We start from the raw sequence: 12,940 nt of genomic DNA, 5'->3' as shown, positions 1-12,940 counted from the left end.
AGTGAACGGAAAAATATAAAGAACATTTAACATAATTTTTACTAGAATGCTGGACAGATTTGTTAGAGATATTTCGGTAGTGAATCGATTGTTTGAGGACACACCTGCTTTGTCAAACACCTTGCATGGAGAAGCTGGTGTTGATCTATAATGATCTAAGATGTTAAGCTATTTTATAAGTTGCTCAGGAGTTCCTGGTTCCACAACTTCAAATGACTGTAGAAAGGACATTATTTATAATCTCATACTCCAGTGCTCGTGGTATTACTCTTTTTCCAGTGTTTTGTATTGTTTTTATGATTTATAATCACACTCATCACCCAAATGAGGATGGGTTTCCTTTTTGAGTCTGGTTCCTCTCAAGGTTTTTTCCTCATAACATCGCTGGGAGTTTTTCCTTGCCACAGTCGCCCCCCCAGACTCGCTCATCGGGGATAAATAAACCTAATTTACTTATATTTACATTATTTGTTACATTCTTATGAAAGTCATTAAGAATAAGACAGAGTACATGTGTGTGAATGAGAGGGGGGGCATATTATATAATATGGCTTTATATTTTGTATCAAAATACTTTGTAAAAAGTTCTACATGATGGCATCATAAAAGTTCTACATGATGGCATCATAAAAATGCAGCCTCTGATTGGTGCCTACTCAGTATTTTTTTCAGATTTAAGATCAGAACAGAAAATTGATCCATATGGAAGAAGGGGGTGAAGGTAAGAAACATTCAAGCCACCAGCTTTCTAACAGGTGTCCAAAGATTCTCTCACCAAATATTGTACTTTAATTGAAGTAGCGGTTTAGTAGGATCATGATTTTGCATACCATTGCATGAATGACATTTATAATAAAAAAAAATGTAATAAACTCGTTGTTTATGAATACAGGTGTTATTCTCTAAAATATATAATTATGAGTCAGTTGCAAACTGTTGGTTACTTAAAAACAATTTTATAGATTACAGGGATTATGCAAATAGTTGATCTGTTAACTGATGTCTGATTTATTGCATGAAAAGTTGCTGCTATCAAAAAGCATTTAGGCAACTAAGTCAGTGTATCAATTGATTCTGTATGGTTTTTTTTTTTATAGTTTGGTAAATAAGTGGCTTCTGTATTTTTCATGCATTTTTGCCCAATCCTGCCTGTACATAAGTATGTAATTGCAGTAACAGTACTAATGTTTATTTCCACCTCTGGTTCTCGACAGTATGAAGCCCATGATCTACTCATGTAAAAAGGTGTGAGAAGGAATTTAGCAAAACTGGTAACTTTAATACAAATTTATTGATTAAAACAAGCAATTAATAAAAATTCAGATCTGAAAAAAAGTGCTGATCTTTGACATTTTAAAACTCTTGGGACTGAACGTCCTTGCTGTTGTCGGCGTCTCTTGGTGCTTTGGTCTTCTTGGGCAGGAGCTGAGCCTGGATGTTGGGCAGCACTCCCCCTTCACTGATCGTGACGCCCCCCAGCAGCGTGTTCAGCTCCTCGTCGTTCCTCACAGCCAGCTGGATGTGGCGAGGAGCGATGCGCAACTTCTTGTTGTCCCTGCTGGCGTTTCCGGACAGTTCCAGCACTTCCGCACACAGATACTCGAGGACAGCGGTGAGGTAAACCGCAGCACCGGAACCGATTCTCTGCGCGTAGTTTCCCTTCTTCAGGAGACGCGCGATGCGCCCAACCGGAAACTGAAGCCCGGCGCGTGTTGAGCGCGACACCGACGACTTTGTCTTAGCAGCAGCCACAACTTTCTTTCCACGACCAGACATGATGCTTCAGAGCTGGGAATCAAAACAACAATATGGCCTGAGAAACACTGCAGGGTCCACAATAAAACAGTACACGAACGCACACTGTTGCAATACAAACATTTTAAAAACAAAACAAAATTACAAACCTAAAAACAACTCACTGTTTTCTCCCAAGAACACAGCCCAACACCCTACCAAAACGCTGCCTTGATCTGCTTATATAGGAGGTGTGTAATGAGCTTCACCTGGTCTCCTGCACCAACAACCAATAGGTGAACAGAATCAATTATGACGTAATAATATCCTCAGGTGAAGCACTTGTGAGCTGCAAAGCAGGTTGAGATGTTACAATGTTTTGAAATTAAAATTTATTGATGCAATGCATTTTTTTTTGTCAATAAAGTGATAGAAAATCAACTAATTTAACGAAGGTCAATAAAGAGCCCACCAGATTCCTTTATATAAAATTAAATATATGAACTTGTGGAAACAAATAAGATAGATAGATAGATAGATAGATAGATAGATAGATAGATAGATAGATAGATAGATAGAAAGATAGAAAGATAGAAAGATAGAAAGAAAGAAGTTTGTGGACGCATGCCGATCCCAGCTATGTGGTTCTTGACCCAATTGTTATGACAAATTTGGAAGCACAAAGCTGTAGTCTTATGCGGATATGGTGTGTTGTGGCTGGAGTGGAAGATCTATAAAGGATAAGAAACTAATTCTGGAATGGGATGTTCATCAAGCAGGTATAGATATCATGGCTGAATGTGTCCACACATTTATTCCATTTTAAAGAAGTCAACAATAAGAAACGCGTTACACAAACTACACATGTACACATCTGTATTACCAAAATGGGGTTTAAAAAATGTAAACTATTTAATTACATTTTCCCTTTTATTTTATTCAATCAATTTCATTTGTATCAATTGATTACTTAATTTAATCAATAAAATAATACAAAGTGTATTGCATTGATTTCATTTATTCTATTTTATTTTTATTTTAAATAAAAATAAAATGCGACGATACTGCGCATGTTGTGTCGCAAAGCATTTCCATGCATGAAGCTGTGAAAACAAGTTGACTAACTTGACTTTGTTGACAATTAAAATACTTTAAAAAGCTAAAATTTGAGATGTCCAAGATGTTGACGTGAAATTACCAGAGCCCTTAAATGAGACATTAAGGCGACAACTTTTCACTCAGGAAATTAAACATTTACCTGAAGTACTGTATCCAGATTATTATCTGTATTATTATTATCTGGTTGAGACTTTGGATGCCTACAATTACTTTCTTTGTTCATACAATCTGAGTGATGTTTGTCTTGTGTTTGGTAAGGGTTGGAGCCTCACACGCTTTTAAATCCGTCTTCTGTTTGGGTCGTTTTTATGGTAACCCTGGAAGTTATTAGTGCATGGAAGGGTAAGTGTGCATGTCTATTGTCTATTAGAGGTGGAACGGTACACAGAATTCACGGTTCGGTACGCACCTCGGTTTTTAAGGGATGGTTCAGTTCAATTTCGGTACAGTTGCAAAACATGTAATTGCTTGTCTTTATTTTTTATTAATGCAGTTTATTATTAATAATATTTGAGAGCAGTTTACATTTTAAAAACAATTTTAAATGTAAAGCCTGCTTGGTTAAATAAAGTATTATTTGAAATAAAAATAAAATAGAATAAATAAAATCAATGAAATACACTTTGTATTATTGTATTATTATATTCATTTATTATTCTCATTTATTAAAATGGGGTTAAAAAAAATTTAAACTATTTAATTACATTTTCCCTTTTTTAAACCCCACTTGGGTAATACAGATGTGTGTGTGTGTGTGTGTGTGTGTGTGTGTGTGTGTGTGTGTGTGTGTGTGTGTGTGTGTGTGTGTGTGTGTGTTTTACATTTATTATTTAGTTTTCTATAGCTATAATCTACTTAACTATCCTATTTATTTCAGTATACTTTAACAAAAAATATTTTCATTCCTTCCGTCCTTCATTCATTTACTCCCTCGATATGTGGAATTGTCAGGATTTTCTCATTTTAAGAAAAATTCTTGAAGCTGGACATAAAAACAATGCTATATAATCCATAGCGCTAGTGGTTTGTGGCAACGTGGCACTATGGATTTGTTTAGCATTTTCATGCATGTGCAAAACAAATCTTATTTCCGGTATGGAGTGAGTAGCCACAGTGACACTGTGAAATAATGCACTACAACTTTAAATAAGACCTGGAGATAATCGCACGAAAACTCCATGAGCACAAAATTAATAGTTGTGTTCCATCATAACTTATTAAATACATAATAATTTCATACATTTTGCACCACAATATTTGTGGTGGGATTAGGTGAAGGAGTTGTGGTGCTACATGCTACTGTGTTACATTTTGGCAGTGGTGGACGCAGTACACAAAGTATGTTCTTGCGTTAAAGTAGAGATACACTAAGTCAAATATATATTTTACTTCAAATATATACTCCAGTAAAAATGCTCGCTTTAAACTTTCTTTTGAGTAAAAGTACAACCTTTAAATGTACTGAAATATTTGCCTTCAAATGTACCTTCAAATGTACTGAAATATTCAATGTACTATGACTTTTTATGGCTATAATGTTCTATTATCATTTTTGTCACAAGAATCTTGCAAATTACAGTTACTTTGTGACTTTGTGATTTTGGTCATGTCACAATGTTACATTTTGGACACCTTTCCTTTACATCATACAGATATATATTGGCAAATTGTTTCATATTATTATATATTATTTATTGTTTTCCTTACAAACAAAAAGAAACATTACTTGATAGCATAATTGGACAGTTAAAAAAAATGGTCTAATAGTTATACGTTTTAACATTTAATACAAAAATCGTAATATTTCTATCAAAACCTGTCATTAAACAACTATCTCCTGAATGCTAATACTAAAAGAGGGAATATTCGCGCATGCGCTTTACTTCACTTTAAACTTTGTTGCCTTTCAACTCACGTGACTGCTCGAGCGGTCACATGACCAGTATGTAGAGAACCCCGTTTGTTTGTTGACATGAGCAGAAGGACGTGAACATGACCGCGGTGTGGTTGCTGGTGATTTCTTCGGCTTTTATGGCCGTGCCGGGAAATCTGATGAAGATCCCTCCACATGAGGAAGTAGCGCGAATGGCTCGGTTCGTCGTTAATCAGTGCGACTGGGCCTCCATGGCCACCATCTCCATCCACGAGCCAGTGAAGGGACAGCCGTTCTCCAACGCGTTCTCCATCAGCGACGGTTTGCTGGGCAACGGCACCGGTGTTCCCTACATGTACCTCACACACATGGAAATCTCTGTGCAGGATCTGCAGGTGAGAACACACATTACAAACTAAGACAGAGAAAGTTTTGACAGCAGTTTAAAGGTCTCTGATCAGAAGGTCTGGGTTTGATCCTCAGCATTGCCTGTCTGCCACTTTTGGGCCCTTGAGCAAGGCCCCTAACCTTCTCTGCTCCAGGTGCGCTGAATCATGGCCGACCCTGTACCCAGACCCACATATATGAAGAAAGAATTTCACTATGCTGTAATGTATATGTGACAAATAAAAAGCATCTTAATCTCAAATGAGGAAGAAAAATAAAGAAGCAGACTTAAAAAGGGAACTGGAGACCATATGACTGATGTACAGGCATATATCAGGATTTTTTACACGGACACACATCCAGCCGAAAAATCAGGCTCGGATCATGTTCGGAAAAATGAGTTACTACTTGCGGAGGAACCCTGTTTAGTTGCCACCAGACGGTTACACCAAGTTAGCACAAGGTAATATTGTGAAGAATGTAGAAGAACGATTAAGTCTGCATGTCAGAACATTTGGATATATTATTCAGTGTGTGTAGTCCAAGGTAAAATAAATAAAGTATAATTCCTTCTTTGGCTTTGTGGTTCGATACATTATCAGGGTCTGAATAGCAGTTGTGTGGTCCTCAGCAACTTCTATTAAAAATCCTCAGGTGACAACAGAAAAAAATCCACCCGATTTCCTTCAACATATTTTAATATGTAGTCAACGTCAAAACAACGTTCAGTAACCGAATGGAAAAAAGTACTCTATAATTTAGTGATATATAGAACCATCTTTAGACGTAAAGATTTTTTATAGGCTTTTATTTATTATTTGTATAGACAGATAAATAGATATTGGGATGGTCACCAATCATGGCCTGTGCATGATGACCAAATGTCTCCCCAAGTCACCTCAGGATATTGAATCAAAACTTTTACAGTTCTTCAGGTGTTATTTTGCACACCCAAGACATGCTAAACTTCCATGAAAACCATACTTGTTCATTCTTTTTCTCACAGAGGGCAGTAGATCAATTTAGTGGGCATTACACAAATTCGCTGAGACTCCTAGCAAGTTTGAAATCTGTCCTTAAGGCTCTCTATTTGTACAGAATCCTTCTCGGTGTAGAATAATAATATTTGGATTGTTAGGAAATGGCCTTATAACCCTTCCCTGATTAATGAATAACAACACTTGCTAATCTGAGGTCAGAGTTGATGTCCTTTTTCCTTGGGCATAAAATGAACACACCTGAGTGGTCCAGAACACCAAACTCCCAAAATGATCTGCTTTTATAGAGGTCACCACACATGATGATTCTTGCTGCGCATATTTCATTAGTAGGACCTCGTTAATTAGTCGTTTATAACGACTATAGGAAGTAGCGTGTACGTATTTTTATTCCCACCTGGTTGATTGTTTTGGGACAAAAATAAATAAAAATAACTGCATATTGAAATCTTAAAATTGAATTTTTTGTTGTCATTTGTGGTAATTTGTTAATTTGTTTATTAAGTTACTAAAAACTTACAATTGAAGAACGACGTACTTCCTTTATACTCATGACTTTATCATTCACTCTACTCAGCAGTGTCGATTCTTTTCGCAGGGGTTTCTTTAGATAAAGGAACTCGAATGGAGAACGTGAAAACATTTACTCAGCAAATAAAAAAAAAAAAAAAAAACCCTCGGAAAAAAGTTTTGAAAAGTTCAGTCGCGCAAGTACGTGAGTCAGCTGGAGGCTGTGACTTAGCAGTTTTTGAAGACCCTGCTGCACGCTAGTGATTTTTATTATCTGCACTGCCCAAAACCCAGAACACTGGCAACAGCGTACGACTCCCTCTTTCAAACATTTCTTTTTTTTATTCATAATCTTAAAACGAAAGTAATAATCAGAACCAATTTTTTTTGCTTGAATAAAAATTTACTGAATAAATGAACTAAAAAACTGAACATGGCTGTGATTATCAGCTGGTATGGTTTTTGTTCCACAGGTAAATCCACAGGCCTCTCTGTCCGTATCTCTTGCTCAGACACATTACTGTAAGCGCAAAGGTTACGACCCCCAGAGCCCCCTGTGTGCCCACATCATCCTGTCTGGCTTTGTTCAGGAGGTAAGAAAACACTCAAGCACTCATGCAACAGTTAATCAGTCCACTTTAAAATAAAAGTAATAATCATCTTAAATCCTATACTTATATCCAGTGGTGGATGAAGTACTCAAGCCATGTAGTTAGTAAAAATAGAGATAAAATACTGCTCAGTAAAAGTGCTCTATTTAAACTTTGACTTGAGTCTTACACTTAAATGTACGTAAGTTTCCAAAGTACTTTACTTTATTATAGCTCTAATGTGCAAATTATCATTTGTGTCACAACACTTTTGCTTAATCAACTCGGTTTCTATGAAAAGATTGTTTATCAAACCGATCTATTAATAAATTAATAAAATATTACAGTTTTTCCCAGTTGCTTCGGAGCATTTCTTGACTCATCCTTAATATTTGCAGACCAGTAAGTGCATTTCTCAAAACAATCTGTTCGAACAGCACAAAACATTGGATTTCTTGCAAAAGCCTCATTTTTTTCCCCCTCAAAATCCGCAGTTCATCTCTCAAAAAAGTATTATAAGCATTTGTGAGGATGAACATCTCATTCCCATCAGAATAACACGTCTTTTTGTTATTGTTCACAAACTGGATCGTCTAAACGTTTAGTCGTGTCGTGAGCATGACGGCGCACGCTTTCGGTATTTCCTGATGTAAACTACGGTTTGGATCACAGTGATTGGAAATTGGAAAGGCTGATTTTCTTCTGTTTGGCATCAATGAATTTCGACAGCACAAATGTACACATTACTGTATGATGATTGCAAGAGATCGGACAGGATTCACACTTTTACTGTACTGTACAATTGTTTTTTGTTGCTTAGTTGTTCATCCATTTTCAGAATGTATAATTCTGTGTTTTGCTCTGTCTGTATACACTCTCCAACTGAACGTTCACAAAATCCACCTGTTTTAGAGAACTGGGTGGTCATTGGTTGATCTGATGCCGTTCACTCGCCTTTATTAGTGACATTCAAGATTCATCTGTTCAATTCATTAATTCAAGTTACATTTACGAAAAAAAGGTTGAATAGAAATTTAAGCTTTACACATTATGCTTTAACCATTTTGCGTTCGATGACAATGAACTGATGCCGAGATGTTTTGGGGGTTGAGACCATTCGGGTGAAACCGGTATAATATATTTTAATCAACACGACATAAACAAAAGATAATGTCAGAAACAGCAGAAACTTGTACACAATCAATTAAATGAATGTTCCAAAGACATTATGTGGAGGTTGAACAAGTAGGTCAAAGCAGCTTAGAAAAACTGTAGTCAAACAATGATTGATATCTTTTAAATTATCATGAGCCCACAACCTCAAAGCGGCAATCAAAACAAGTTTAATACTGAGTGCGTGTAGTGAAGTAAAAGTTAAAGACTTCCTCAATTGAAATACTTCAGTAAAGTACAGATACGTGAAAAAGCTACTTAAGTACAGCAACTGACTACATTTACTTCATTACTGTTCACTGCTGTTTATATCCTGTTCTGGTATCTTTATGTAGAAATATTTACATAGTAATTGCCTACACCAGTTCGATGCTTTTAGTTGTGTAACTATTAGTGGGGGACGAAGTACACAAACTATGTACTTGAGTTAAAGTAGAGATACAGTAGGTAAAATAATAGAAGTAAAAGTGCTCCCATCATTTATTGTTTATCAATTATTCCATTGTTTCTTCCTCTCTAAATGTTCTACTTGCTGTTGAACTGATGCTGAACTGTATGTTGGTGATCAGTAGTTACACCAAGCGTCAATCAAAACCAGTTCAAAACGGAGTGCTCGAGGAACCAAAAGGAACGAATGATTTTGCGAAATGTAGTTGAGTAAATAAATAAAAAGGTCCCCTGGTGGTCTAGTGGTTAAGGTGCAGCGCTCGGGTTCGATTCCCGGTCAGGGAACCATCCCCAGCCACTCTTAGTGCCGGTCCCAAGCCTGGATAAATTGGGGAGGGTTGCGTTAGGAAGGGCATCCAGCGTAAAACATGTGCCAAATCAAACGTGCGGAGGATCCGCTGTGGCGACCCCTAACGGGAGAAGCCGAAAAGAAAGTTTTAGTTGAGTAAATAAATGTTATTCTGAAATGTACTGCAGTTAAAAGAAAAGGTTTTCCCAAATAGAAATACTTCTTTAGTAAAGTACTGATACACAAAAAAGCTACTTAAGTACAGTAACGAAACACATTTACATTGTTACTGTCCAACACTGGTAACTACATCATTAAGAACCTGCGATAGATTCGGCTGTATTCAGTGCTTGACACCAAATAAACGCCATCAAAACACTTCCTATAGTAGGTTTTCTCTCAATCTTTAACTTCATTACAGGAATTACACTATATCAGCAAAAAATTATGGACACGTGTTGGTTGGCTGTTTGTTTCCCTTCGCTTGAACTGAGAGGCCCAGACTTGTTTCAGTAGAACAATGTACATGTGCACAAAGTATTCTCCGTGAAGATCTGCTTAGCCCTCTAACCTTAACCCCACTAAGCACCTTTGGGATGAACAAGAACACGGACTGTCACCCAAATGAGGATGGGTTCCCCTTTTGAGTCTGGTTCCTCTCAAGATTTCTTACTCATTACATCTAAGGGAGTTTTTCCTTGCCACAGTCGCCATGGCTGCTCATCAGGGATAAATACTCAACATTCTCCTTGACTGTTGATTTCTGTAAAGCTGCTTTGAGACAATGTCTGTTGTGAAAAGCGCTATAGAAATAAACTTGACTTGACTTCACCCAGACCCCCTTACCTAACTGTTTTGGTTGAATGAACACCCTAGCTTTCTGGAGGAGTAGATGTTATAATACCAGCAAAGTTGGAGAAAATATGACAGTTAAGTAAGTTAAAAAGTTGGTCAGCAGTCTACAGAACCCTTGTTCATTGATAGCAAGCTCAATACTAATCATATCACAGCCATACATGGCCAGGAACAAAATAAACTGTATTCTGTACTTAGGAGAGATGGCTTAAACTCTCTCACCACCAATAGCCAATCATGGTCATTTGTGAACTCTTGAATGTGAAAGAGGGCATATTTCCAAATGTCTTACACCAGTCTGTGATGCAGAATTAAAAAAAAATTGTTTGGTGGCTCAAGTGTCTCAAAGGAAGCATGTGTTGGCTTTCACCATCTCTGGTTGTTAGCTGACATCTGGTTATTAATGGGAATTGGCACATCAACATATAAGGGAGGTGCAAAATCCAATAGACAGCACTTTAGGAATAACCACGTTATTATTAAAGCACTACCTCATCTGCTATACAGGAAACCAAGCTGCAGTAAAGCTGGCAAGAAATAGTAACAGTGGTGTAGGTGGTATCAAAAGAATGATGTTGGCTTATAGATTAGCGCATACACATGATTTTATGTGTAATCTATTTTTATTAGGGGTGTAACGGTACACTTATTCGTACCGAAATGTTTCCATACGGGGCTTTTGGCAATCCTTTTTACGTGCGGAACATAGTTGAAATCGGCGTTCCTTCGGGAACGTATTAAATAGGGGACTGCCAGTTTGTTTAGTCTCCGCCTCGCACTTTGAACGCATTTTCTTTTCATTATTATTGTTCAACTTGAAAACATGCACAGCAATATCAGGGGTATAAAAAGAAACTAGAGTTAGCGCAGTGTCACTGTGGCTACTCACTCCGTACCGGAAATACGATTTGTTTTTTACCATATCGCTAGCATTAGCCGCTAGACAGGAAGTGCCTATTAGCTAACGCTAGCGCTATGGATTCTTCAGCATTTTATGTCCAGCTTTAAGAATTTCTCTTAAAGGGAGAATATCCTGACAATTCCGCATATCGGGGAAGTGAATGAATGAATAAAGGATGGAAGGAATGAAGACATTAGTGCGCTGAAATAAATAGAGCAGTTAAGTATATTCTTTTGAGAATTACTTATTAAATGTAAAATACATACACTTTCTTACATGCATATACCCAAATGGGGTCTAACAAATGTCAAGTATTTCATAGAATTTTTCCGTTTAATAAATTTTATTTAATCAATCGAAGTTGTGCCAATTCAATTGATTACTCAATTGAAACAATATCAGTGTTTTTCATTAATTAGATGTATAACTTTTTTTTAATGTCTCCTAAAATATTAGGAGACATTATATTTAAAATTGTTTTCAAAATTTAAAATGTTGTTCACAAAAAAAAAAAAAAAACAACGAGCAATTTTATGTTTTGCATTTCCTCCTCCTAAAGTACCGAAATTGAACCGAGCCGTGACTTAAAACCTGAGGTACGGACCGAACCGTGAATTTTGTGTACTGTTACACCTCTTCATTTTTAAGCATAAAATGTGATTGATGTTTATACTTCTATTTGCACACTCCTGACCATAATTATGTCATAATTATATATTATAATTATACAGGAAGTCGTAGTGATAGAAAAGTTGGACTAAGCGTGACTCAGCCCGTGTCAGTATAATTCTATTTACATTTATAACATTTTGCCAGATGTTTTTTTATGGAGCAATATACAATTCTAGCATTTATACATCTGAGCAGTTGAGGTTTTGGTCCTTGATCAAGAACCCAGCAGTGGACACCTGGTGTTGCTGGGATTTAAACTCACAACCTTCCTGTCAGATATCCAAAGTCTTTTTGTGTGTTCTACAAGCACTCGGTCTTCCTTTTTTTCCCCTTTGTGTAGATATGCAGATGTTTAATAAATGTTCAAAAATCACACCACAGCATTGAAATCTATGAACAAATCCGTCCGTGTTGGTTTTAGGTGAACGCTTCAGAAGGGGATTTTGCGAAGAAGGTGCTGTTCACCAGGCATCCTGAGATGATCGACTGGCCCGTTGACCACAATTGGTTCTTTGCTAAAATGGTAATAAGCCAAGTTTGGGTGTTGGATTACTTCGGAGGGGTGAAGATTGTGTCGCCTGAGGACTACTACAAAGCAACACCATTTTGAAGATTTTCTGCTTTTAGACCATCGAAAAGGCTGAACCGCTTCAGATTTATTGGGACAGTTGACCAACCAAGATTTTATATTTTAGCAATTTCTGCTGAGTTTGGAAATACTAGGGGAATTTAAAAAATATATTTTTATAACCACTGTTTTGCTCTTGGTATAGATGGCATAGAAAAACTTGTTTACCTCATGGATTTTTAACAGCGTTTAAATCTATCGGTTATATCAAGATTATTATTATTATTATGGTTTCTCGAGACAGAATGTGGAATCGCATATATATAATAATCCTCCATCAGCTTATGTCAAATCTTAATCAAATTTAACAAACCAGCATTTTAATATTGATTTCAGATTTTACAAAAAGATTTTCTGTCCTAATTTGTCCCAGGAGTTGTCGACTGTGACCTTCATTATAAGATATTATAAGATTCTGTTAATTTAGAAAAGAAATTAGATTTTTTTTGTATAAGAAATCAGTTATTGTGTGTTTGGGTTTTACTTCGAGCAATATTCCTTCACCAAGATGCTTTATATGTATTTCAATACATAATCATTGAAAATCATTGTGTTCAGTGCAGTCTTTCATCAAAACTGATTTTTGAAGCCTTTTAATACAATCAAGTATATAATTTTGTATAATTCTATTATTCAATTTATCCCTCCTAAAAGTAGATGATTTTCTGTCTGAAGTGATTTACGAACGCTTTTTGTTTTTGCACTTTGAACACTGGTTCGTCTGGACGTTACATGGGTGTATAGAATGGGGTTTCGATCAGCAG

At 36.5% G+C, this 12,940-nt stretch overlaps 2 protein-coding genes across 2 annotated transcripts; one reads left to right on the top strand and one right to left on the bottom strand.

The window, feature by feature from the left end:
* Positions 1-1,272: 1,272 nt before the first annotated feature.
* On the bottom strand, positions 1,273-1,986 carry h2af1al (H2A histone family member 1a like). The gene is made up of 2 exons (XM_083522519.1): positions 1,920-1,986; positions 1,273-1,788 (listed from the first exon to the last, which is right to left on the bottom strand). Exon 2 carries the CDS (start codon positions 1,774-1,776, stop codon positions 1,354-1,356), a length of 423 nt encoding a protein of 140 aa, XP_083378645.1. The 5' UTR covers positions 1,777-1,788; positions 1,920-1,986; the 3' UTR covers positions 1,273-1,353.
* A 2,780-nt stretch (positions 1,987-4,766) lies between these two features.
* creg1 (cellular repressor of E1A-stimulated genes 1) lies at positions 4,767-12,371 on the top strand. Its single transcript, XM_083522508.1, has 3 exons — positions 4,767-5,121; positions 7,095-7,214; positions 11,970-12,371. The coding sequence occupies exons 1-3, from the start codon at positions 4,846-4,848 to the stop codon at positions 12,156-12,158; spliced, it is 585 nt and encodes a 194-aa protein (XP_083378634.1). The 5' UTR covers positions 4,767-4,845; the 3' UTR covers positions 12,159-12,371.
* The last annotated feature ends 569 nt before the right edge of the window (positions 12,372-12,940 follow it).

This window comes from Silurus aristotelis (assembly GCF_946808225.1).
Source record: "Silurus aristotelis genome assembly, chromosome: 20".
NCBI classification, from domain to species: Eukaryota; Metazoa; Chordata; class Actinopteri; order Siluriformes; family Siluridae; genus Silurus; species Silurus aristotelis.
The sequence above is the reverse complement of the archived record's forward strand: the minus strand, read 5'-3'. Positions and strand labels throughout refer to the sequence as shown.